Here is a 25697-nt window from a genome sequence, read left to right on the forward strand (position 1 = left end):
TTATCTTTCATTTGGGTAAATATATTAAAATAGTTATCGAAAGAAAAGAGAATACTGACGATGAAAAAGAAAAATATAAAAATTTATTGAAATTTAAATTTTAAATATAAAAAATATATATATTTTCTATACAAAATGTACTGGTGGCGTTTTGACATGTGATATTTTAAATTTAATTTAAAAATATTTACTTTAAAAAAATTAAAAAAATATTATGAACTACATATTACAAATAAAACTTGTATCGATTCCATTCAAAATTAAGTTTTGATTAAAATAAAATTAATGTTTAAAATAAAATATTATAAATTGAAATATAATATATAGCCTAATAAAACATTAGAAGATCCACATCAGTCGTCAGCGTCTTTGGATGAGTGGGTTTTATATGACTTCATCGATCATGACGAAATACCCACTTATTAATTAGCAATATACTTTGGTTGAAGCTTACGCATCCATAGTTGCCAAAAACAACCATTTTAATATCAATTTCCTAATAAATATTATTGTGAAAATCTAAGCTTATTATGAAAGAATATTTAAGCTTTAAAATAGATCTGAGATTTCAGAAATTTTAAATGTTGAACTGCAATTTGAGAGAGATATATACATTCACAAGTGGGTAGGAAAGAATGGCAGTGTATTGAAGGAGGCGTATCCGGCGGATTTAATTATCAGGTGGCATTAATTTTGGCCGTGCCAAGTGGGCACGTAGGCGTGGAAATATTTGGTCCGCTGTAGAGAAGACAGCGAGGCGTGAAGTGTATGCCGATTTCAAGTTTTTCAACATATTGGGGAGCTTTTCACGTTGCCCTTGGGTTATGAAAGTCGATCTTAAACGCGTTGTCGTGAAAATTAAACTATTTAAATTTAATTTAAATTAATAATATTTAAATTTATTTTAAATTCAATTAAAATTTAATTTAAATTATTCGAATTCATTCAAAATTTAATTATTATTATTCGAATTCATTTAATTCTATATATTTTAATTAATAATTTATGTAAAAAATATTTTTTATTAATAATTTTCATTTAAAAAATTTAATATTTATAAAAAAATATTTTAATTTTAATTTTTAAATAAAAATATATAAAAAAATTATAAATATTATTATAAAATATATTTTTTATATTAAATTAATTATTTATATAAACAAATTCGCATACTGCGTAATTTATATATAAAATCTAAATCCATAATAAATAATATTTTTTAAATTTAAATTCTTCTTAAATTCGATTATAATTATCCGGATGGTTTTTGTTTATAAGTACTTTCAAAAATAAAAATCATTAACATACGTATATTTAAGGTACAATTTTTTAATACTGGATATGCATTATGTTTCAAATTTATTTGAGTGTATATAATATATTTTTAAAAAATTAAAAAAAATATTCAAATAATTAAATGATGCCGATAACTTCATCAGCTAATAATTTTTTTCAGTAATATGTTTGTCGTGCTTTCAACTCGATCGAGCTTTAAACTAGTATAGATATAGATATATTTAAATATTAAAAATATAATGAAATTTTAATTTTTTTTATAATAATTTTAAATTATTATGAAATTATTTCTTTAATAATATTCTAATAATAATTTTATGATTACCATTAAAATATTATTATATAAACTTAAAAACATAAAAAAACATATTCATGAATCAGTGTCTTAAAGTAAGAGAATATATATATATATACACGGAGTGTGATCTGTCAAAGTCTATTATCACTAAAATGTCGTTTATGTGGAAAGACTCAATTGTGGACTGGAAAAAGATGGTGATTGAATATTGATGGCTTGGTGCCCGTCATGAATCATGAATTGTGTAGATATTACGTGCCGTCCTTATCTTTCTTCCCCTCAATTTAATGAGCTACACTCTATATGGTAAGGTTGTTTTTTTTTTTTTTTTCCATTTAATATAATGATAATGGGGTGACTTGGAAATTCATTAATTCGACGTTCTTAAATTAGTTTTTTTTTATATAGAAAAAAAAAAAAAAAGAAGAGAACGTTGGGTTATTTATTCCACATTGAATGAGAGGACATCAATGAATAGAATAGAATAGAATGGAGGGCCTTGTTCAGTGCTCTGCAAATTACGTAGCCTTGACACCAGTAAGCTTCCTGGAAAGAGCAGCCACTGTTTATAGAGACAAGACCTCCATTGTTTACGGTGGCCTCAGATTTTCTTGGGATAAAACTCATAAAAGATGTCTGAAGCTGGCTTCTGCTTTGGTTCAATTGGGGGTTACTCCTGGCGATTTTGTAAGTTCTGCCTTTTCCATCACTTCTTTCTTTCTGTATCCTCGTTCATATTTGTTCATGCACGTCCTCTAATTCTATTTTCTTTTTTTTTTTTTTTATATCCTCTTGAAATTACTTTACTTCAAACTAAAGAAAAGGAGAGTAAATGGTTTCCATTAGAATTTAGAAAGCAATAAGAATTTCAATAAATTGAGAAAAATTATATCTAAGTCACATATATACCCCTTTGGAGCAAAAATATATAATTTAATTTAATTTAATTTAATTGATTTTTCTTTTTCATATGTTTTAATGATCAACATTTTTTTAGTTTCATTTTAAAAAAAATTATGTCTATTTATAAGAATTCAATTTATTGATTTATATTCTTCGTATTAATATTTCATGCATGTAATTACAAATAATCAATAATGAGAAAATTTGTCTTATTTGAGCGACATTATATATATATATATATGCAGGAAACAAGATTCATTTATCAAATAAAACAAACCCTAATTTGAGTGTTTTAGTTGATCAATTGAAAGATAAATGATGCATTAATTAATTTTTATTGATTTGTTAGGATAACAAAGTTCTTTTTACCTTTGCTTTTTCCTGTTCTTATTTTATTTATTTTAAGGAATGTATTTTAAGGTCATAACTCAATATATCGTAATTTTTTTTCTTTTTTAAAAAAAAAAAATAAAACTGATCGATACTCTTCCTCCACAAAGATGGAGAAAAATAACACTCATGAACGCAAAGTCAACTCGAAAAGCTCTTCGTCTTCTTCAACCTAACCATCGATTTATCTTTTAAAAAATAAATATTAGCTATTGGGTTCCCTTGACTTCTTCTTTTATTTTTTTAATATTGTCATAAATAATTAATTACTTGCTTATTCTCAACTAGTCTAATTTCTTAAGTAATATAAAAGAGTGTCGGTCTATTAATCTATTTGTTTAAGTTAATTTATTTTAAGTATTAATTTGTTGTTTATATTTAATTAAAATATAAACATGGACTAAATTATTGAAAACATACAAAATTAAAAAAAAATCAAACTATATATGAAAAATAAAGGAATACTATTTGTATAGAGTTTAATTTGTTAATTTTTAAAAATTACAAAGGCTTAGCACATCTCTCCAAATTTCTTTAACGTGATCGCAGGTTGCAACCTTGGCCCCTAATATTCCAGCACTCTATGAATTGCATTTTAGTGTTCCAATGGCTGGCGCAATTATCTCAGCACTTAACACCAGGGTGGATGCAACCATTTTAGCGTCTTTATTACAACAACTGCAAGCTAAACTCATTTTTGTAGATTATCAATATACTGATGTTGTCCTCCAGGCATTCGACATTCTTTCCATAAAGAATGGCAAGCCTCCACGGCTTGTATTGATCCCTGAGTCTGACCAGCCAACTTCTTCATTGTCCAACAACCAAGGATTATTTAACTTGGATTACTTTGCTCTTCTTGAAATGGGTTCAGTTGATTTCCAAGTAATAAAGCCGAGCAATGAATGTGATCCAATTTCAGTGAATTACACTTCAGGCTCAACTGGGAATCCTAAAGGGGTGGTGTACAGCCATAGAGCTGCCTATCTAAATTCATTGGCTGAAATTTTCAGGTGTGATTTGAGACAAATGCCAGTAGTTTTTCTATGGACATTAGACATGTTTCGTTGCAATGGGTGGTGCCTAACTTGGGCAATGGCTGCTGTCGGCGGTACTAATATTTGCCTCAGAAATGTCTCAGCCAAAGTAATATTTGATGCGATAATACTTCACAAGGTAACTCACTTGTGTGGTCCGCCATCTATCTTGAACATCATTGCCAATGCACCTGCAAGTGAGCAAATGAAACTTCCAAGCAAGGTCAACGTTGTCGTAGCAGGTGCATTGTTAAACCCTAAAATCCTCTTGAAGGTTGAAGAGTTAGGGTTTCAAGTCACCGATGGATATGGTATGACTGAGGTCCTTGGTCCGGCGATAGTTAGGCCATGGAAACTTGATTCAGATTGTAATGGTTCTTCCATGGATGATGATGATGATCAAGAAAAATACAAAAGCTCTGAAGGGCTACACAATCTTTTGATGGAAGGGGTTGATGTGAAGGATCCAAACACCATGAAAAGCGTACCATCTGATGGAAAAACCATAGGAGAAGTGACGTTCAGAAGCAATATTTTGATGTCAGGATATCTCGGCAACGGAAAAGCTACACAAGAAGCTTTCAGGGATGGATGGTATCACACAGGGGACCTTGGAGTTAGACACCCAAATGGTAGCATTCAAATGAAGGATCGAGCAAAGGATATAATCATTTGTGGAGGAAGGAGTATAAGCACATTAGAAGTGGAAGCTGTGTTGCTAAGTCATCCAATGGTTTCAGAGGCTGCTGTGGTTGGAAAATTTGATTGTGATTTGAAGGAGGTGGTGCCTTGTGCATTTTTGAAATTGAAAGATGGGCGTGATGCTGACGCTAAAGAGATTAGTGAATTTTGTGAAGATCAATTGCCACACCATATGATTCCAAAGGTTACAGTTGTGGGTGATCTTCCTCTCAATTTCAATGGAAAGGTGCAAAAATTTGTTCTAAGGGAGAAAGCCAATGCCCTGAGCTAGCTACTAGGTAGTGACCTTGCCAATTCTTAAAGGTTTCTTTCTGATGATCTATATTTTCCTTTATTTTCTCTTTTATTTTTCCAAAGAAAAAAAAGACACTTCTTTTGAATTTCATGTAGTTCCAGCATCAAGTTGTATCAGCAGCTTTAATTTGCAAATAATTTTTAATCTTCGAATCACCCAAGGATAATTAAGGAATTACACCATGGTTTTAAAGAATAATAACAATTTTAAAACTATGCTATGCAATAGTTTCACAAATAAATCTTTATACACCATATATATATACTAAATTATAACCTCGATTATTATTTTTAGGCTTAATTAAAAAAAGAAATTAATAAATTTAGATAAAAATTTTATTTAATAATTATAATTAAATTAAAATATTTAGTAGCAATTTTGTAAATTACTTTGGGGTGAATGTGAATATAACCAACCGCTTAATTAAGAGATTTTGTAAAATTTATTTACAAAAATTTAAAACCCTCACTGCTATAAAAATGGATCTAAAATAATTAATAAAAATTATTATATTATATATTTAAATTGTAACTATAAATTAATAATAATAATTTATAATCTGTTAAATCCGTCTATATTACTATAATATATTACAATAATTACTTATTTTTCTATAACATAACAGATAAAAAGTACAATTATATTATAATTTATTATTAAATATAAAATAAATTATTTATTAAAATATATTGTTGTATATAATAAAAAAATTAAATTTATTTTATAATAATTTTATATTATTATTAAATTGTTATTTTAATAATATTAAAAAAATAATTTTATAATTGGTGTAATCATACTGTCGTATATCTTCCTATTAATTCATTTAATTTTTACACTAAAAAAATAAAGAATTTTGATTTTGAACTAAATTAAAGTTAAATTGAAATCTTTTTTAATAAAATTGAACAATTAGTGGCTAAGAGAATTTTTTCACCCTCCTTATATTGGGCTTTTCTACGGGCTTGCTTGTGTGGGCCTCTTGTACTTGCTTATTTTTTGGACCTACAATTTTCATATATACATTCCAATTTCTTGCTATAACAAACCACTTCCAATTAATACTATGGTGCATATTTTGGATTTTAATTAACCAAAATTTGTCGTAGATTCAATCAATTAAGAGTCCGTTCAAAGATAGAATTGGATGGTCAAGATTGAATTTTCGTTTTTTTTTTCTTTATTGAGTTTGAGGCTAGTTGGTACTTGACCTATCGTCTGGTAGTGGCTCCTTGACTCTCCATCGTAGGCTAGTCTCCTCAACTATGGCAGCACCAGCATAGAGTTTCTTTACATGTGGACCTTTTTAAGGCTTAAAAAGAAAAAGAGTTCCGTTACAAAATCTTGCTAGCTATTAGGTTCCAACGAAAATTCAGATCACACATCATTTTTACAGCAACAGCATGAGCCGCTTGACTGGTAAATGATTTATCTTAGAAAAAGAAAATACATTTTTTTTTCTTTTAGATTTGATAGAATTAATGTGGACAGAGATTGGCAGTTTTTATCGTTTATCCAAAAGTCTTCAAGTCAGGCTTCAGATGTACGCAAGCGACTGCGTCTAATGCATGAATTTGCTCAGCTTTATGTCTCTTTCATTATCCTACTCTGCTACAGTTGTTTTTTAACCACTATTTCCTTTTCACACTCTTTACACTTTTTTTTGGTAAAAAAGAAGAAATTAAGCAGATTCACACCCTTTGTATTTTAAACATAATGGAAATATTTGAGATTCCTATTCATGTAATTTACACCTTCTCTATTTTTTCTCCCATGAGGTGTTGGCTTTTTCTTTTTCTACTAACCTTTGGCTCCTCCTGCCCTAATGAGTTAAAAGAGTGCTTGCTTCATTTGCTCTAAAAGTGAATTTCTCCTTCCTACATAAATAATTTTAACTTTTTTATATTTTATCATAGATTGTTGAAGAATTTTCTTTTAAATTTACCGTTGATTTCTCCTATTTATTTTCTCTTTACATGCAAAGACGATTCATCAATTTTAAATTAAATTAGACAGTATCTAACTTATACTAATGTTTAAATTTCTAAGTTAGCATTTAGTATTATGAATTTCTTTCTCTTACAAAATCTTTTTTTAAGGTATTGTCAATAAATACTTTTAAAATGTAGTCAATTACCTTTAAAGTTTTTTTTTCATCGAAATCGAAGATATTTTTTAATCGCAATTAGAGATTTTTTTATAGCCACTCATACAATTTGATGTCAGTGAGTTATACCCTTTGAAACTTTTGCCTCTCATCTTTCGAAAGTTCATGCTTGCTGATGGAGTTTTTTTGGTACTTTTAGCTATAATTTTGCTTCCTCCTCCTTAACTCTTGAATTCCGTGTGTTTTATTATTTAATTTTGTATGTGGTGTTATCTTCTCAACCTAGTATAATTTTCTATTGAACTCAAGGAAAATCGATATTCATTTTCTTGAATATATATGACAACTAATTTTTCTTAATTTTCTTATTTTTTAAGTTGGTCTGAAATTGAATTAGCCCCATAATATTCTGTGAACTCCTTTGGATGAACCTTTTATCTTTAGAAAAAAAAAGTTTTAATTATAATATTTATATGTAGAATTCCAAAGTCTCATATCTATGAGTTTGATCAGCTACCCTCTCCTACTACTTTTGGTGTCAGCATGATGTTACATGCATTAGCTGTAGTTTTTTAATTGTCGCTTGTACTCCTGTGCTATGGCCCTTTTATTTAAAATAAATACTAATAAATATAAAGAAGGAAAATTAATTTTTTTTATAGTATAAATAAATTTATTAATTGATATTTTTATTTTAAAATATAAATTAAATATCTCTAAATTATTTAAAAAAATTATTAATTAATTATTTTATTAATTTTAAAATTTAATTATTTAATTTTTACGATATAAAAATTTCATTAATTAATCATTTAATTTTTTAATAATTAATAATTAAAATTAATTAATAATTTTTTTAAAATTTTTATAAATATTTTAATATATTTTATAAAATTAAGAAATTAATTTAAAAAATTTTTATATTATAAAAATTAAATAATAATTTTGCTTCATAGAACTGATTATCTACTTTTTTACTATAAAAAAAAAGTTGCAAGAAATTTCAAATGTTATTTGAATAAGAATTATCCTCCTATCTCGTTAATATCTTTCAAAGGAACATAAAGAAAGAAGAAAAAATCCCGTTCAACTGCGTATAAACTCTATCTTCCCATCTTATCTTCCTCATCGCCGATGACCCCTCAAGGCAACACACCTGTCTCAGTTTCAATGACTGGGAGGACCTCATCGTGGCCCTTCTACACTATTATTTTCACTTTGCTAGCCCCTGTTTTAGCGTCTATACTCGTCTTCCACTTCGATTCCTTCGACCCAGCTCCCTTCCCGAACCACGAGTTGGCTCACCCTCTGCCGGAGCCATCGCTGAAGAATGGTCGCCTCCTTCAAGGATCCGAATTTCTTGGCGTTGGGCAGTTAAAGGGACCAGAAGATATTGCGTACGACAGCAAGTCGGGAGTCATTTACACGAGTTGTGTAGATGGGTGGATCAAGCGGGTCACGGTGAATGACTCGGTAACCGACACGGTGGTAGAGAACTGGGTCCATACTGGTGGCAGACCCCTTGGTGTCGTCCTCGGCCATAATAATGATATTATCGTGGCTGATGCCTATAAGGTCTGTGCATGAACACAAAATTCGTTTATTATATTTAATAATCACTGATTAAAAAATTATTCCTACTTTTAAAGAAAGGGAAATAAAATCATTTTTCATATGTACTTGCTATTTTCATTAACAATACTGATTTGCTCCATTTTTTCCTTTTAAGTAATATGATTACATGCATACATATAGAAAAGAAATCAATTGAATGTCTTATAAGAAAATGGACTGGGGAGTAGGGGCTGCTGAAGATAAGCGGAGATGGGGAAGTGGAGGTGCTAACGGAAGAGGCAGAGGGTGTAAAATTGAAATTTACAGATGGTGTAGATATAGCAGATGATGGGACGATCTATTTTACAGATGCTTCATACAAGTATGAGTTTCATGAGTTTATGTGGGATGTTTTGGAGGGGAAGCCTCATGGTAGATTATTGAGCTATGATCCTGCAACAAAACTTACCAAAGTTCTGCTTCATAACCTCTATTTTGCTAATGGAGTTGCAATTTCTCCTGATCAACAATCTCTAATCTACTGTGAAACTCCCATGTAAGTTAATTTATGCTCTCTTTAATTATCTTCTTCTGAAAAAATTGCTTAAAATTTTGGTTTATTAATTGCAGGAGAAGGTGTAGAAGATATTACATAAGAGGGAATAAGAAAGGAAGCATAGAAAAATTTGTTGATATGCCTGGAATACCTGATAATATTCGTTATGATGGAGATGGCCACTTCTGGATTGCATCGGCCACTGTAACTTCTGCCACTTCACAACTTACTATTTTTTTCTTCATGTTGATTAATGTGTGAAACGACTTAAAGTGATTGCTACATGAAAAGATAATTATAATTTTTATTAAAAAAAAAAAAACTTTTAAAATTTACTTTATTTAAAATTATCGATCACTTTAAGAAAAAAAAAGTTAATTTTTTTTTTATCATTTTACCTTTATTCTTAACGGGCAATTTTCTCATTTCCTCGTTTCTGATATTAAGTTGACAAAATTAGAGCAATAAAGCTATTTTGTTATATGATTTAATTTTTTTTTCTTAATTATCATAAAAAAAAAAACTTATGAGTAATATAATGAATTATGTGCTGAAATGACAGGAAATTACACCGTTCTGGGATGTAGCATTCAGATACCCAGTGATTCGAAAGGTTGCAGGAATTTACTTGAAGTACATAGGAGATATAGAAACACAGAAGAATGGTGGTGTATTTATGGTGGATCTGGAGGGGAAATTGATCTCTCAATACCATGATCCAGATTTAACACTGATTACGGGTGGAGTAAAGATTGGATCTCATCTATATTGTGGTTCTATCAAATATTCCCATATCATCCGTCTGAATCTGCTCAAGTATCCTGCACGTCCCACCAAATGAACAAACTCCAATCCAGCTTTCTTTTCCAAATCCTAAGCAAATTTCAAACTTTAGGACATGTTCATGTTTATGCATTTGATGTACGGGATAAAATTAGGTTGGATTTTCTTGTCACTTTGTTCAATTTCATCTTCACTCGTAATAGCTCATTTATGATAAATATATCTTCGGCGTTCATCGTGATAGCAGCAGCTAGCTAGATAGCTAGCCGTAAAAGAAACCGCCAAACCCAGCTTTTATCAGCACTTGATCACTAGTCATTAACTGTTTGTAATATGAAGTGACAAGCCCGGAGAGTATACAACCAAACCTGAAGATAAATACAGCTCAAAAAGAAAAACAGACCAGTCTTAACAGCCAGACTGAATTACATCGGCAAAACTTCCCACCCCACCCCTCTCTCCTCTAGCAATCATCCAGGGCGTGCACGGATCCTAAGTTTTCAAACCAAATTCAAAATTCATACCAAATCGAACTGAAATTAAAAAGATTAATAGGATAAAAAATGAATTTATTTAATTTTTAAATTTTAATTTTAATTTTTTTAATCAAAAATTGAATCAGAATCTTATTCAAAAATCAATATATATATATATATATGGTTTATAGCAATATTATAATTTTAATATATAGTTGTAATAATATATTTTATATATGATATAATTTTAATAAAATTATATATATATTCATGATAAATTTGATTTCCTTCTTATTTCATTATATGGGTCCATCATAAAAATGTTTCAATATTCGATTTGATGAAATGGGTTACAAAATAAAGAAAGATGGTCAGGGATCTATTGGAATTGCCTCTGGTGGAGACTCTCCGACGTTTAAATCAGGTTCATGAACTAGTATAGTATGGATAGGCAAGATTTGCAGGAAAAAATAAAAAATATGGAGTTGAGGAAGAGGCAGAAGAAGAAGACCCCCCAAAGAAAATTCTCTCTCCTTTTTTACTTGCTCCTGACGTCTCCCGACTTCCCTGCTATTGTGCTATCTGTCTATATCGCTCAGACTCGTACGTATGGACGTGTCAGACCCCTTCTCCATGTCAGGCGGCCATTTAATTCTCTCGGCGCGCGTGCTGACAGGATTGCGAAATGGCTGGAACAGCTCCTCTCCCTCATGTCACGTCATTAGAGAAGCGGATAATCCATCCAGTTCGGTGTGTTCAGATCGAGGCTTGAAATATAGAGTTGGTCAACCTAAGGAGTTCTGTGAGTTTTGAACCAATTAGTTCACTTGGGTCTAACCTTACCCATGGTATAAGAGACGCAACGGTCATACATATATTATATTACTAAAATATAAATCACTAAAATAATTATATATATATATACTCAGAATTGTTATTATTATTTATTTATATATAATAATAATATAAAATTATTATATTTTTAGTCATTTGTCAATTATTAAATATTTATAATGATATAATTTAATTAATTAATTAAAATTTATTCTATCTAAAAACATTATATTTCTACACTATTTCAATATTAATAGAATTATATTAATAAAATATAAATTACTAAAATAATTATATATATATATAATTATACTAATAAAATATAAATTACTAAAATAATTATTATATATATAATAATTATACATATTAATCACTAATCAATTATTAAAGGTCTATAAGAGTATAATTTAACTTATTTAATTTATTAATTATATTTTATTGTATTTAAATAGATTATATTATATAATATTTTTATATTAATAGAATTTATATTAATAAAATATAAATTATTTAAATTAATTATATATATGTATATGCAATTGTTATAATTAAATTAAAAAATATATATCAAATAATATATATAATTATTAACTAAATTATATATTAATAAAATTAAAAATAAATTAAATTAATTATAACTATTTAAAAATATAATTAAGTTAAATTCCATAAGTTTATTATAAAAAGTTAAATAAATTTATAATATATTTAAAAAATAGTAAATTTATTTAGTTGAAATTTATTTTTCATTAAAATATCGTAATAAAGATTTTGAACGTTCTATTAAAAGTTTTTTTTTTTATTTTAAAAATTTAAAATATATAATAAAAAACTATATTATATTTAATTATTAAGTATTTTGATATATTTTAAATAAAAATATTATATGATATTATGAATATTTAATATTATTTTTAAAGTATTTAATTATTTTATTTAAATTTAAATTTTATTATAAAAATAAAAAATTATATTAAAATTTTTTTTGAAGTCAAAAAATTATATTAAAATTAAAATCAAAATCAAAATTGATATTAAAATTGAACTGAAAACACATCAACCTATATTAAAATCGTATGAAAATTTAATTTTAATTTTAATTTTAAAAAATTTAAAAACCCATCTTTTGATTCTGATTTTTATAAAAAACCATACTGAAACCGGAAAAGCACAGTGAATCATCTATGCTCAAAAACCAAAAAGAGTAGAAGCATTGTAACTCCGTGTTTGAATAGCGATTTCCAGAATAATTTTAATATTTTACAAGAGAATTTCAAAAAATATATATACTTTTTTTATTATTTTAAGAACATTTATACGCTAAACAATCGACGCCCACAACAGAACGAAAAGGAATTCCTTCATGGTGCCTCCAAAATAAATTTCCTATAGCAACACCAAGAAATAGACAAAAATAAAATTTCATAATTAAACAGCAAGTATACAAAAATATAGTTTCATAAATAGTGCTTGGGCGTCAAAACTCTTCCCTTACCAAGTCTGCAAAAACGTAAAATGTCTACTGAAGCCATATTCAAAATCTACTTCACTTAATATGGTCATGATTTCACAAAAATTCAAATATACTGACCTTGAGAATTGCAACAAACACAATGTCCCTTCCCTATGCATAGTTATTTAACACGACTAACAATGGCATCTTATCATCTCCAATTGAGATTATTTAAACAAAAGCTAAAGGATAATTTTCAATCGCGATGGCCGGCAGCAGAGCAATGTTAGAATCAAAGTATCAAGTAAAGAATATAGGAAGATCATGCTTCCCTTTCAAATCGGATCCGCAAATGTTTAGTATGATCAGCAGCAAAACGAGCATCCGCCCAATCAGTCTAGAGCAGATACCACTGCATTAACTACCTCTTCGGTGGTGCTATCTCCTCCTAGGTCTTTTGTTCGGTACTTGCCCTCTGAAATTACCCGTTTAACAGCAGTTTCCAATCGATCAGCAAATGAAGGGAACTGAAGATGTCTGAGCATCATAGCAGATGAGAGAAGCAGTGCCACTGGATTTGCCTTCTTCTGTTCCAATATTTTGTCATTGCCTACATTTCCTGCTGAGGCACCTTGCTCAAAAATAGCATGATCAGCACCAACATTGCCTGCATGTAAGCACCCACTTTTTTAGAACTCTAAGCAATTCCAAACGAAAATTTGACTTGGAAATGGAACATGCAAATTTGACTTGGAAAATTTGACTTGGAAATGCAACATCCAAAATAATATAAATAGGAAAGATATCCAAAACGATTAGCAATCAAAGATAAAACTCTTTTTCCCTATTTCTTCTCTCTCCTCTACTCTAATTCTCTCTATTACTTCTCTCCTTTCTATTTCTTTTCTCAACCCAATCTACTTCTATTTCTTTCTCTCCCTATATCTCTATTTCAAAGAGAATTACAAGTCTGCTGTGTAACAAGTGGTATCAGAGCTCTATTCTGACTTGGTCTTCTTCCAATCCTTTCTTCTGGCGTTGCAATACAAAGAAGACTTGCGGGATTCTTTCAAATTTCCAGAATTTCAGGATTCTCTCTGTTCATCTCTCTTCCTCTCTTCTTTTCCTCTCTTCCTTCTTTGATTCTTCTCTGAGAATTTTTTTCTTTTCTTTCCCCTACTTCTTCTCGCTTGCTTCCTTGGAATTTCGTTCCTTCTTTATTGTTCTTTTGTAGATTTCTGCTTATATCTTTTGTTTTCCTTCTCAAAGTTTTCAATTCCTGCATTCCAAGAAATCTGTTCTTGAAATTCTTGAAAATCTCAATCTAGGATTATCCTCTGTTTCTCAGCTCGGATTAGCATTTCTGAGTTTTCTATTTCCTTTCTCAACCCTGTCCCTTTTCCAGTTTCGGGCCTCTATTCCATGCCTCTTGGACTTCTATTTCTTTGTTTTAGGCTTGACCAAAGATTACTTTCTACTTCTCTCTTCTGAAACCCTATTCTTGAAATTCTTTATCATGAAAGTACAATCTTTGGCACAAATGTTTCTTAATAGAAGAGTGGAAATTCTGGATAGAATATTGAAGGAACAAGGGTTGCTGGAACAAAGAATTGAAACGTGATTCAGAAAATGAAAAGATTGGATCAAAAAATGGGAAGATTAGAGCAATCCACTTAAAGAGAGAAGGTTGCAGACTTTGTTCATAAAGATCAACTTTTTGAAAACCCTAATGAAGAACAAGATACCTTACATGCAACTTCCAAAACGAAAGACAAGGGTACTGTGACGAAGCAGGATTTGATTGCTGATTTGTCTAGTGTAAATGAGATCATCTATGAGAAGGAGAATAATGAAGATGGTGACAGACAAAAAACTAGAATCTGCAATAGGGAAAGCAGAAGCTACATTGAAATTTTTGCTATAGAAATTTGGGAATGTTCTTGAAAACGAGATAGAGGAGTTACAAAAGGTGTAACAGTCTGGCCAATTGACCCAAATAACTTGGGTCCAAAATTATTAACTCAAATTATTTAGTAGTTTTGGATCCGCTATTATATACACTTTCAAGTTTTAGTAAACTTCAAACGTTGGACAAATCCCACATTATTCGCCCACTTAATTTTGCAACGTCCCCATCGCAATTCTACTATGCTGAATCGACTACAATTGCTATGCCAAGATAGGACTCTCGGGTATTGTGATTCGTTAGTGTCTCGAGCAGCTCAACCTCATCTAGCACGGGTAGCTTTTTTCTCGCAGGCCAATTAGTACCCGCATAATTTTCTGACTCAAGGTGGCTCTTATAATAATTGTAACAATTTGACCTAAACTGGCCTAAATATCTTTTGGGCTAATTTTTTACTTATCCCAAAATAATTAACCCAAACCATTTAGTAGTTTTAGACCCGCTATTATATACACTTTCAAATATTAAACTTCCGTTGTGGGACAAATCCCACAAAAGGTGTTAATATTGTAAGCAATTGCTAGAATTTTCGGAAACAAAATGGGGAGTTCAGTTGTTGTAATCCTATAAGTCACTTGGAAGATGAACCGGAAATATTAAGAAGGGCAAGGAAGAAAGTTCCACAATCAAATGGAAATGCGATTTTGAAAGAACAAGCATGGGAAATTTAGAGAAGAAAAAGGAGAAAAAAAATTCCTTGTCAATCAAGTGTCCAACTGTCCATACTATCACCTACAACTTTATCCCAATTCTCTGGAATATTTCAGCTAAAGCATGTGCTGGAAGTTAACATTTGGGATTCCAAATTCAGGGGATTAACCGGCCAGTAAAAGCTATTGTGTGGATTTTCACATCCTTCTGACCAAGGCCAAGGAAAGAAGCACCAGCCATTCATTTGAATTTTCAGTATTTTCTTCATTCTTGAGGACAATAATGATTTCAATGGGTGGGGAATGTTATGACTAAAGAATAAAGAAGCAGTGGATTAGTCTCTTCAGTCAGTTGTAACTGTAGAAAGTAGTTACGGGACCCAAAATAGTATAAATAGGAACTGGCTTGTAAAGAAAAAGGTATCCAAAATCATTAGCAATTAAAGATAAACTCTTTCTTCCTATTTCTGCTCTATCCTCTTCTCTAAATCTCACTATTACTTTTCCCATTTCTGTTTCTTTTTTCAATCCAATCTACTTCTATTTATTTCTCTCCCTATTTCTCCGCTTCAAAGGTTAACAAAAACCTACACGAAATACAAGTTATTCAAGTTAGCTTCCATTACCAACTTCTTGTGAGTTCTCCATCATGTATTCCAAACATGGTTTTAAATAACGGGTTCTCCATCATGTATTCCAAACATGGTTTTAAATAACGGCCGTTACGTAACATAATGGCCGTTACGTAACGTAATGGCCGTTACGTAACGTAACGGCCGTTATGTAACGGATTTTGGAGGGCTGTTACCCGTTATCCCGTTATACAACGGCCCCTCCTGATTTGCAGGCGTAACGGCCGTTACGTAACAGTAACGGTAACGGCCGTTACCGACCGTTACATAACGGTAACGGCCATTACCAATAATTAAAATTTTTTTATATCCTTTATTTTCTGCTCCCTAATCTCATTTTCTTTAGTTTCTACACTTTTCAGCAGCTCTAAAAACTACATTTTTTAAGTTTTCTCTTTCCTTTCTCTTTCAAATTTCAATCTTCCCTGCATATTTCTCGTATAAACTTAGATCCATTATAAACTACTCTATTTCCAAGTTTATTTCTTCTAAAAAGTTAGTTAAATTTTATCTATTTTAGTTTTTAATTGTTGTCTTTTTCCCCTTTTTTTATAAGTTTTTGTGGATTAAAGTTTTAGTTTTGATTAAAATTATACTTTGAGCTATTAGTTTACTCGATCTACAAAGATTATGTTAATTTTTCTAATTTTAAACTATATGATGTTTAACTTAAGTTAAATAATTTATATTTTATATATTTATGTTTTGTTATGCATTTGTATATATTGTTCTGAATTAAATCTAATCAATATCATTTTATTTATGAACTTTGCAAATTTTTTTTAAAAATTTGCGTAGCGCCAGAGCGCTACCGTTACGTTATGGCCATTACAGGTCTGTTTTCGTTACTCGCGACCGCGAACGTGGCCGCGACCGCGATTTAAAACCATGATTCCAAAAGAGCAGAAGATATAAGGGAACAAGAAGTTCTAAGAACATATATTCATGGATTTACCTCCTGGCATAACTCCTGTACCACCAGCAATACCTGCAGCAGTATTTGCAACAAGGTTGCCATAAAGATTAGGTGTCACCTGCAAAATATGCAACCAGTCTCATCAGCTAAAGAATTCATGTTCTCCGATTCCACTACCTCAACACTTCAAACCATGGAAAAAATAATTATTTAGATCTGAAGCAGAAGCCAATATGAAAGCCAAAGACAACCAGCAATATCAAATACGAAGAACCCAGCAGAAAAGGGTCTTATGTCAACCAATTGATCCTTTCTAGCTAAATGCTTTACCCCATTCTCAATGATAATTTGATATTCTTCTCCACTTCTCTTCCTCTCATACTGACCTAAGAATGCTCTATGCAAAACCCCTCCGAGAGGGATGTAGCAACTCCAAAAGTCTAGGTTCAGGCCCCTTCTAAGAGTTGTTTTTAGGGAACTAAAACAAATTATGTGGCTTTGCACTAAGAAAATATTAGATTTACAGCTGATATTTTGAATCATCAAAGCTGTATGAACAGTATCCATACAAGACTAGTTCCTTTCTCCATGTGCATGCTTTGAATTGATCCTTTCTAGCTAAATGCTTTACCCCATTCTCAATGATAATTTGATATCCTTCTCCACTCCTCTTCCTTTCATTCTGACCTAAGAATGCTCTATGCAAAACCCCTCCAAAAGGGATGTAGCAACCCCAAAAGTCTAGGTTCAGGCCCATTCTAAGAGTTGTCGTTAGAGAATTAAAGCAAATTATGTGGATTTCCATTAAGAAAACATTAGATTTATAGCTGATATTTTGAATCATCAAAGCTGTATGAAAAGTATCCATACAAGACTAGTTCCTTTCTCCATGTGCATGCTTTGAATTGATCCTTTCTAGCTAAATGCTTTACCCCATTCTCAATGATAATTTGATATCCTTCTCCACTCCTCTTCCTCTCATTCTGACCTAAGAATGCTCTACGCAAAACCCCTCCAAAAGGGATGTAGCAACCCCAAAAGTCTAGGTTCAGGCCCATTCTAAGAGTTGTCGTTCGGGAACTAAAGCAAATTATGTGGATTTGCATTAAGAAAACATTAGATTTATAGCTAATATTTTGAATCATCAAAGCTGTATGAACAGTATCCATACAAGACTAGTTCCTTTCTCCATGTGCGTGCTTTGAATTTTTTAAAGAGGTGGGGTACTACTGCTTATCTCACTAGAAGAAGAAAACAGGAGATTCACAACTGAACAATAGCAAAAACTTGCAGAAAAAGAAGTGTATTCTCGGATCAACCTATATTCTTTGCCTGAAGCAATAAATGGAGACAATTAGAGTTTAGTAATAGCCCAATTCTCCAAACCAAGGATAAGCTTTTAAAAAATAATAATAAAAAAAAAACTCTCTTTTATTATTTTCCACTTCTGATAAAGAAACAATATGTACGGAGGCATCAATCAAACAGTTACCAACAACATTCATAGCTAAATGAGAAAATCTGTAAACTATACTATACATGCAATTTTCTAGCCTTCTTTTTCCAATGTTGTATTTATTTTCTAACCAGTGGTGCTAAAAAAATCTGACTGAAATGTACAATAGGAACTATCAACACAAAACATGTTCACATCAGAAGTATTAAGAGTTGCCGCCTACCAAAAAAGAGGCTATCTCTCTCAACCATCAGATTTCAAAAGTTGGAAACATTTGTGTTGTCTAGAAGTATCCAAAATAATCCACACACTCGCAATAGTAAGAAAGACAGACTTATCACATCATAGAACTGCTAAAAACGTTAATGGAGACAATATGTCCTTGGAAATTGGGCTCCTAAATTTCCTAGCATGGCAGCGTGTAATATGTTAAATCACTACTTGTCCAGAAAGTTACTGCTGGAATCTGAAACTTACTCTCCAAGACTTATTTCTCATTCTCCACAATTCCTTGGTTGCGACCCTCAAGCATGAGTACAGTATATCTCTCTAATTTATTCTTTTTAGCATATTGAATTTCATCAGTTTCTCCTGAACCTACTTTCTTTTCATTAAAGCATGAGAATCAATTGTTTAAATAAATTATAACATTAATGTAAGATCTAATTTTTCCACTCAAGATAAGATTGCATTAGTCTAATACTGAATATGCGCCAGTATATACATGGAGACATGCAGAAAAATGAAATTACCGTTAAGATTCAATTAAAGAATTGATTGAATGCATAATCAATACCATGACATCAAACTGCTCCGGCTTCGAAACAAGTTGCATGCAACAATTGTCCACAATAATTTCACTGTATTTGATTCCAGGATATTTTGTAGCGACCTCTCGACAAGACTCCAAGAACAAACCATCTGCAAGCTTCATGATATTAGCTTTGTGCACAGCAGTCACCTTCTTCCTGTTGTTCAGGTATGCATACTCAAAAGCATATTTTGCAATACGCTCGGAGCAGAACTTTGTTATCACCTACCAAATTAGTAGTAATGAGATTTTAAAAAACAAAAGAAAAATCAAAGCCATTGCACAAGTAGTCTAAAAGTTTTCAGTACCGACACTTTGAGAATATTTTTAAAAAAAATAAATTAAACAATTTTCAAAAACCCAAAAAAAAAAAAAGTTATTCAGTCTAAGAACGAAGAACATAGACAGAAGTACAACACAAAAACACAGCAATTAATCGCAATCCATATCAAATTCACTTTAAATCGATCCAGCAAAAGAAACAAACAAATTATTGGTAAGAGTACCTTAAGGCTTTCAACGACTCCAGGAACAACCTCATGCTCGAGGCCGGAGTATTCTCCCTCAGTATTCTCTCTAATCACAACAATATCGACATTCTGGTGGCGCGTAGGCAACCCAGGCAAATTGAAGCAGTTAACAAGGGAAGCATACAAATCAAGCTCCTTCCTCAGCTGCACGTTAAGCGAACTAACACCTCCGCCCATGGGAGTGGCCAGCCCTCCCTTCAGGCACACCTTATTCTTCTTAATTGATTCAATCACCTCCTCCGGTACCTTCTTCATATCCCCGTGCACCTCATACCGCTCGAAGTAAACCGGCGCGTGCATCGCCTCCATCACTTGCTCCACAGCGCCTGTCACCAGAGGACCAATTCCATCACCAGGAATTAGGGTTACAGGGCGAGGTGCGCCGTCACCAGGTCGAGGCATGTAGGTGACGGATCGGCTAGAAGTGAATCTGGAGCATGGCGATGGATGCTGCGAAGTGGAGAGGAGTTTCTTCAGAACGGGAATGGATCGTCTGGCCATGAGGTTTGTTCTTTCTTTTTCTGCCGGTTCGGAGTTTTTTCTTTCTGCTTAGACTGATTATATGCTGGTTTCGATCAATTAAGCGATCGGAGAAGCCACGGAGGAGCCAAAAGAAAAAAAGTACTTTAAGAGGGCGATAACGACTAATTAATAATTATTTTTGGCAACAAAATGTTTTACGGTGAGTGGTGTTTTTTCTCATCCTCTCCTTGCTTCGTCTGGGTCTTCATTCACTTGCTGCTTAGTCTCCTCCCGGCGCAGAAATTTAAATGAAGGATCTAATTTTTTTTTATAGTGACATCTATAATTTTACTTATTTTAAAAGATTTTTTATCTAAAATTTTTAAATTGATATTTAAATTTAAATAGAGTAATTAAAAAAATTATTTTTTAATATAAAAATAACATATACAAATAAATAATTTATTTTATAAATATTTTTTAAAAAATAAAATATTTAGAGTTTAAATCTTATAAATTAAAAATAAAATTTTAAAGTTGTAAAATAATAAAAATAGATAAAAGTAATTGCTATAAAAATAGGATTAGAAGTTGGGAGTTTATTTTATGAAACAATAATTTATAAAATTAAATTGTTTAATTCATAGATAAAAGAAATAATTAGTCTAATTTATTTAGTTTTGACTAAATAAATTAAAGTATAAATATTTAAAATTAGAAAGATTAAATAATAAATATAATTAAAATTATATGAACTAAATAATATAAATATTCAAGATAAATTAATGAATTTTTTAATAGAAAAATTATAATATTTAATTGTATAAAGTATACAAACTCTTTAATTAAGTAATTTTCAAATAAAAATAAATTAATTTTTAAAAATTAAGAGACTTATAAATTAATGAATTTTTTGATAAAAAAATTTTAATTTATATAAAAGAAAAATTTTTTAATTAAATAATTTTTAAATAGAAATAAACTAATAATTTTTTTAAAATTTAATCACAATTAATTTTCTCATTTATTTAAAGATTAAGGAAGAATTATAAATACACTTAAATAACTTAACAGATTTCAATGGCTCCACTACTGCTATGAAATATATTAAATTTAATAATTAATTTTCACTTATTACTATTAATGCAGTGGTTAAAAATAATATTAATAGGACCGTACATTGTATTACTATACGAATTTAGTATTCCTCTATATGAAAAAGCTTTTGATATACGCACAGCAATTCATTCAACTTATATTGTGAGTTATCAAAAATAAAATGTGAAATAAATTTTGCTATTATATATAAATATTTTTTATAATTTATAATCTATATTACTATAAAAAATTAAGACTTTATTTATAACTATTCTTCATATTTATTTTTTTATTTTTATCAAGCAAATAACATTATTAATACGATAACTAAACTTTATTTAAAAAATTTATTATTATCAAATTGATAACAATATCAATTAATAAATTTATACCATTTATTATAATAAAGTTTTACCGTAAATTGCAGTCATATAATTATTGTACACGGATAAAAAAACAAATTATGAGGGTGGACAATAAGATAAGGCGTTGTGTTGAGATGAATCGTGCGTGTTGAGTTTTGATTGGAATACTAGTCAAATTTTCCTAGTTGAGAAAAGTAATCGCTCCATGTCGCAGCCGATTTGGACTGAGCAAGCGAAACATACTACTCAAGAGGGACGGTACCCAAAACTGCAAAAATTTACATCGGGAAAGCTCGATTGGGCCTTGTGCAAGTTATTCTTCTCCTAGACTTGCTAATTGATCCAGAAAAAAAATCAGCCTACTTCAATTGTTAAAATTAACGTTAATGTTCATCCACTGTTAATCCAAATTACTAGGAGATTCTTTCTTTTATTTTTAGGAAAATTAAAATTTTCATATATCGCATGTGCAACTAATTAATTCATATTATAATAAATATTATATATTTTTCAATATAATCGATACATAATTAATTTTTTATATTAAAAAATAATTATTAATATAAAAATCTTATCATATCAAATTAAATTTATAGATTCTAGTTTTTTAACCACTCAAACTAAAACTATTATATTATATATATAATTATATTTAATTATGAACTAACATCATCTTTTATTATATATATATATATTTATAATTGTATCCACATACTTAAATTTGAAATTAAGATTTAAATTCAGCATAAATTCTTAATAAATTATGAATTTTAAATTGCACCATCTTATTAAAAGTTTTTTGAATGGATTTAAAATAACACTATTTTATAAATTATTTCAAACCACATGCTTTTCATGTTTATAAAAGTGAATTGAAATATATATATATTATATATAATTCAAATCTCACATTTCACCTTCTTCTATCCAAACATAATGTTAATCATTAATTATATAAATAAATTATATATTTTTAGATATTAATTATACATCTAAACTTTTTAAATTAAAAAATATATAATGAAAAACTATATATAAAATAATATAATAATCTCACTGAGAACCATACATAATAATATATTTTTAATATTAGTATTATTATTATTATTATTATAGTTTCGATGGTAAGAATTTAAAGTTTTTATTATTTTAAAATAAATACAAGAATATGATAATTTTATAAGAAATAATTACAATTAAATTAAGGTGTAAACGAAAATGGGAATCGGATAGAATGTTCTTAGCTAAAATCCTTCAGTACCGAAATCCAACATGCATAGTAGCTGCCCGCGCTATGGACCATCGTTATTGCAGTTGAAGTATAAATAAATTCATGGGCTTCCTGTTTCCTTCAACTCAACTTGGACCTCACCCAATCTTAAAAGTTTTCTTCATACCCGCACCAACTTGGCCCACTTTGTAAATAATCATGTGAATTTATCGGGTCTGCTGGGAGATTCTATAATAACTTTGTTTTTTTTAAAAAAAAAAAAAAAAAACTTTACGAATAACTACTATTACATAATTTTTTAATTATTTTTTAAAATGAAAAATTAAGTTTTTATTTAGTGTTATAACCTCTTTTCTTTAGTTCACTCAAAAGACAAAAGATGCAAAAATTCTATTTAAAAAATGAGGGGATAAAGGTTAGTGCGGCGGAGGGTGGAGGGATCCCAATATTGCATTTGTCCACATACCACTTTCACTGGACGATACCAAAGAAGCCGACATCACATATTATCATAATACAATAAAAATTTGAGGGACAATGATTCCAATCTCTATGGCAGATTTTTTAATAATAATAATAAAATGAACAATGTAGAATGTCTCTAGCCATAAATATGGCCATGTACAGAAGGACCGACTGGACCTCTAGTTATCGCATAAAGCCGGTTAAGGTTCTGCGTCGGCATGTGCATTTGTACTGTAACCTCCCAATTCCCATGTCATTTCTGGGTTCCCTTTTAATTTACAATTTCAATTTTATTTTCCACTTTGTCTTTCTTAACTAGTTAATTTATGACTTTACAGCCTTCGATAATTTGCGCTAATGAAGCGATTCATATATTAATAGGCTTTATATTATCAGTATTTTTGTTTGTATTAAATAATTTTTAAAATTAAGAGATTTATATAATTAAAAATAACAAAATATATATTTATATGCTACTACTTTTATATGTTTTTACGTGTGCGTCTATATACTTAATTTTGATTTCGCTCCACAATCTGAATTGAAACTACACCATGCATACTTAATTACTATACCACCTTGTATTTGGTTTCCTTGATAAAGATGTTATCCCACACGTTTCAAACCCTTGGCACGTGCAATTCCCATGCAAACGTGCTTATGGAAGAAAATACAAAATAAATAAAGTTAGGAATATCATAAATCATAAATAGAAGATCAAACCGGATTTGAGACGTTCATGTCAATGAGATCGTTTTCTCATTCGGCTCCCTTCTTCTCAAGCTAAAATTAAAGTAAAAATATTAAAACAAGTCCATGCACCAACACAATTTAACGTAGGAACCCGAACCACATACAATTTCCAACATCTTTTTTTATAGAAAAATCATTGAAATTATTTAAAATAAATTAAATCACGAAATTACTTAAAATCAATTTTCTCATTTGTTAAGAAAAAAATACAAATCCAACTTCTCTCTAAAACGTTTTCTTTAATTTCTCTCAAGGCTAAGGTTTTTTTGAGTTTTATGTCAAGGAGGTCTAATCGTTGGACCTCCCCTCCGCCTCTTTGCCTTTGTTATGTTAGCTTAGAGTATTTGCTAAGTCCTCCATTTTTAGTGGGGTGCAGTGGTGCTACTGATGGTAAGCACCATTTTTTCGTTGTGATGCGGTTGCTATCGGAAGCAGTTACAACTAATGAAAAAAGTTTGAAGTTTCCTTTCAAGGTCCATCATTTTAGGCCGTCTAACATACATAGTTCCCAGCATGAAGCTAAGTTGTTCTTCTATGATGCTGCTACTTTTTGTGCCCTTCCTAGTGATCAGAAGATGGATTGCTTTTTGATACATGAAAAGTCTATATGAAAGGTTTTTGGAGTTTGATGCAGCTCAATAGCAATGGTTTGAATATTTTAAAAGCTATTCTACTATTAGAATTGAGTTTAAACTCTGTTATGATTTTGTTTTTATGTTACAAATATTCTAAATTGAATTGTCTTAATCTTGCACGGTTTTATAATCGTTTTTATGAAGAACTGCTTTAAAATTAAAATAGAAATGTTTAATTGTATAATCAAATCTGCCCTATAGTCTCTTTATTATTATGAGATTAAAATAATTAAATTTGATATGACGTTCGACACCTCACTCTTTTTTGTGTTTATGCATATTTATCATCTATAAAATTTATGTCATGCATGAATAAATAATTATATTTAATAAATTTTAATAAATGTAATATTCATTATAAAAAAAGCTATTCATTTTTAGACTTTTTATAATTTGATGAGATTTTTTTTATTTGAAATTACAAATGAAGTATTAGTAAGAGTTGGCTTGTATGCATATAATTTTGAGCTCTTTTTTAAATCTCTACATTTATATTTGTCCTTTTCGTTTTTTTATATAATTTCTTTTTATATATAGATGTTTTTGAAAGTGAAGGAGAATTAAATTTTAATCATTAAGCTTTATTTTTCATATTTTTTAGCATTTGAGACATTAAAAAAATTTATTCAATAAAAAATATTTTTTAATTAAAAAAATTATTATAAATAAAATAACGTATTTTTTTTAAAAAATTATTTTTCACAGCTTTATATTTTTATTAAGATTTTTATCTATAATTTTTTTAATAAATTTTATTTTTTAAATTAAAATTAAATAATAAAAAATAAATTATTTTATTAATTATATTTTTTACAAAAAATATTTTTTAAATATAAATTATTTTCTGTAAAATAAATAAAAGTTAAAAAACCAAATGATTCTACTAAATATTTATTAACGTTTTTAATTAGTGATAGACATTCTCAAATATATCTTTAAGGGTAATTTAACTTAAAAATTTTAAATTTTATAAAATGCCATAATTTTATTTTTTTAATTAATAATTTTATCAACATTTAAAAAAATTTACTTTTAATGTACGG

The 25697-nt window shown here is 29.5% G+C and overlaps 3 protein-coding genes across 5 annotated transcripts; 2 read left to right on the forward strand and 1 right to left on the reverse strand.

Moving 5' to 3' along the window:
* Nucleotides 1-2048: 2048 nt before the first annotated feature.
* On the forward strand, nucleotides 2049-5076 carry LOC110608787 (butanoate--CoA ligase AAE1). Its single transcript, XM_043953609.1, has 2 exons — nucleotides 2049-2281; nucleotides 3437-5076. The coding sequence occupies exons 1-2, from the start codon at nucleotides 2084-2086 to the stop codon at nucleotides 4895-4897; spliced, it is 1659 nt and encodes a 552-aa protein (XP_043809544.1). The 5' UTR covers nucleotides 2049-2083; the 3' UTR covers nucleotides 4898-5076.
* A 2963-nt stretch (nucleotides 5077-8039) lies between these two features.
* LOC110603507 (protein STRICTOSIDINE SYNTHASE-LIKE 5) lies at nucleotides 8040-10141 on the forward strand. Its single transcript, XM_021741263.2, has 4 exons — nucleotides 8040-8603; nucleotides 8831-9138; nucleotides 9213-9342; nucleotides 9701-10141. Exons 1-4 carry the CDS (start codon nucleotides 8163-8165, stop codon nucleotides 9977-9979), a joined length of 1158 nt encoding a protein of 385 aa, XP_021596955.1. The 5' UTR covers nucleotides 8040-8162; the 3' UTR covers nucleotides 9980-10141.
* A 2495-nt stretch (nucleotides 10142-12636) lies between these two features.
* Nucleotides 12637-20411, reverse strand: LOC110609226 (isocitrate dehydrogenase [NAD] regulatory subunit 3, mitochondrial). 3 transcript variants are annotated; one of them, XM_043954117.1, is made up of 4 exons: nucleotides 19622-20411; nucleotides 19101-19328; nucleotides 16888-16966; nucleotides 12637-13351 (listed from the first exon to the last, which is right to left on the reverse strand). In XM_043954117.1, exons 1-4 carry the CDS (start codon nucleotides 20144-20146, stop codon nucleotides 13077-13079), a joined length of 1107 nt encoding a protein of 368 aa, XP_043810052.1. In that variant the 5' UTR covers nucleotides 20147-20411; the 3' UTR covers nucleotides 12637-13076. The 3 variants fall into 3 exon arrangements, with proteins under 3 accessions (XP_043810052.1, XP_021604355.1, XP_043810053.1); XM_021748663.2 differs by having other exon boundaries at nucleotides 19101-19340; nucleotides 19622-20407; XM_043954118.1 differs by having other exon boundaries at nucleotides 13288-15961; nucleotides 16832-16966; nucleotides 19101-19340.
* Between the last annotated feature and the right edge of the window lie 5286 nt (nucleotides 20412-25697).

Source organism: Manihot esculenta, chromosome 2 (assembly GCF_001659605.2).
Source record: "Manihot esculenta cultivar AM560-2 chromosome 2, M.esculenta_v8, whole genome shotgun sequence".
Taxonomy (NCBI): domain Eukaryota; kingdom Viridiplantae; phylum Streptophyta; class Magnoliopsida; order Malpighiales; family Euphorbiaceae; genus Manihot; species Manihot esculenta.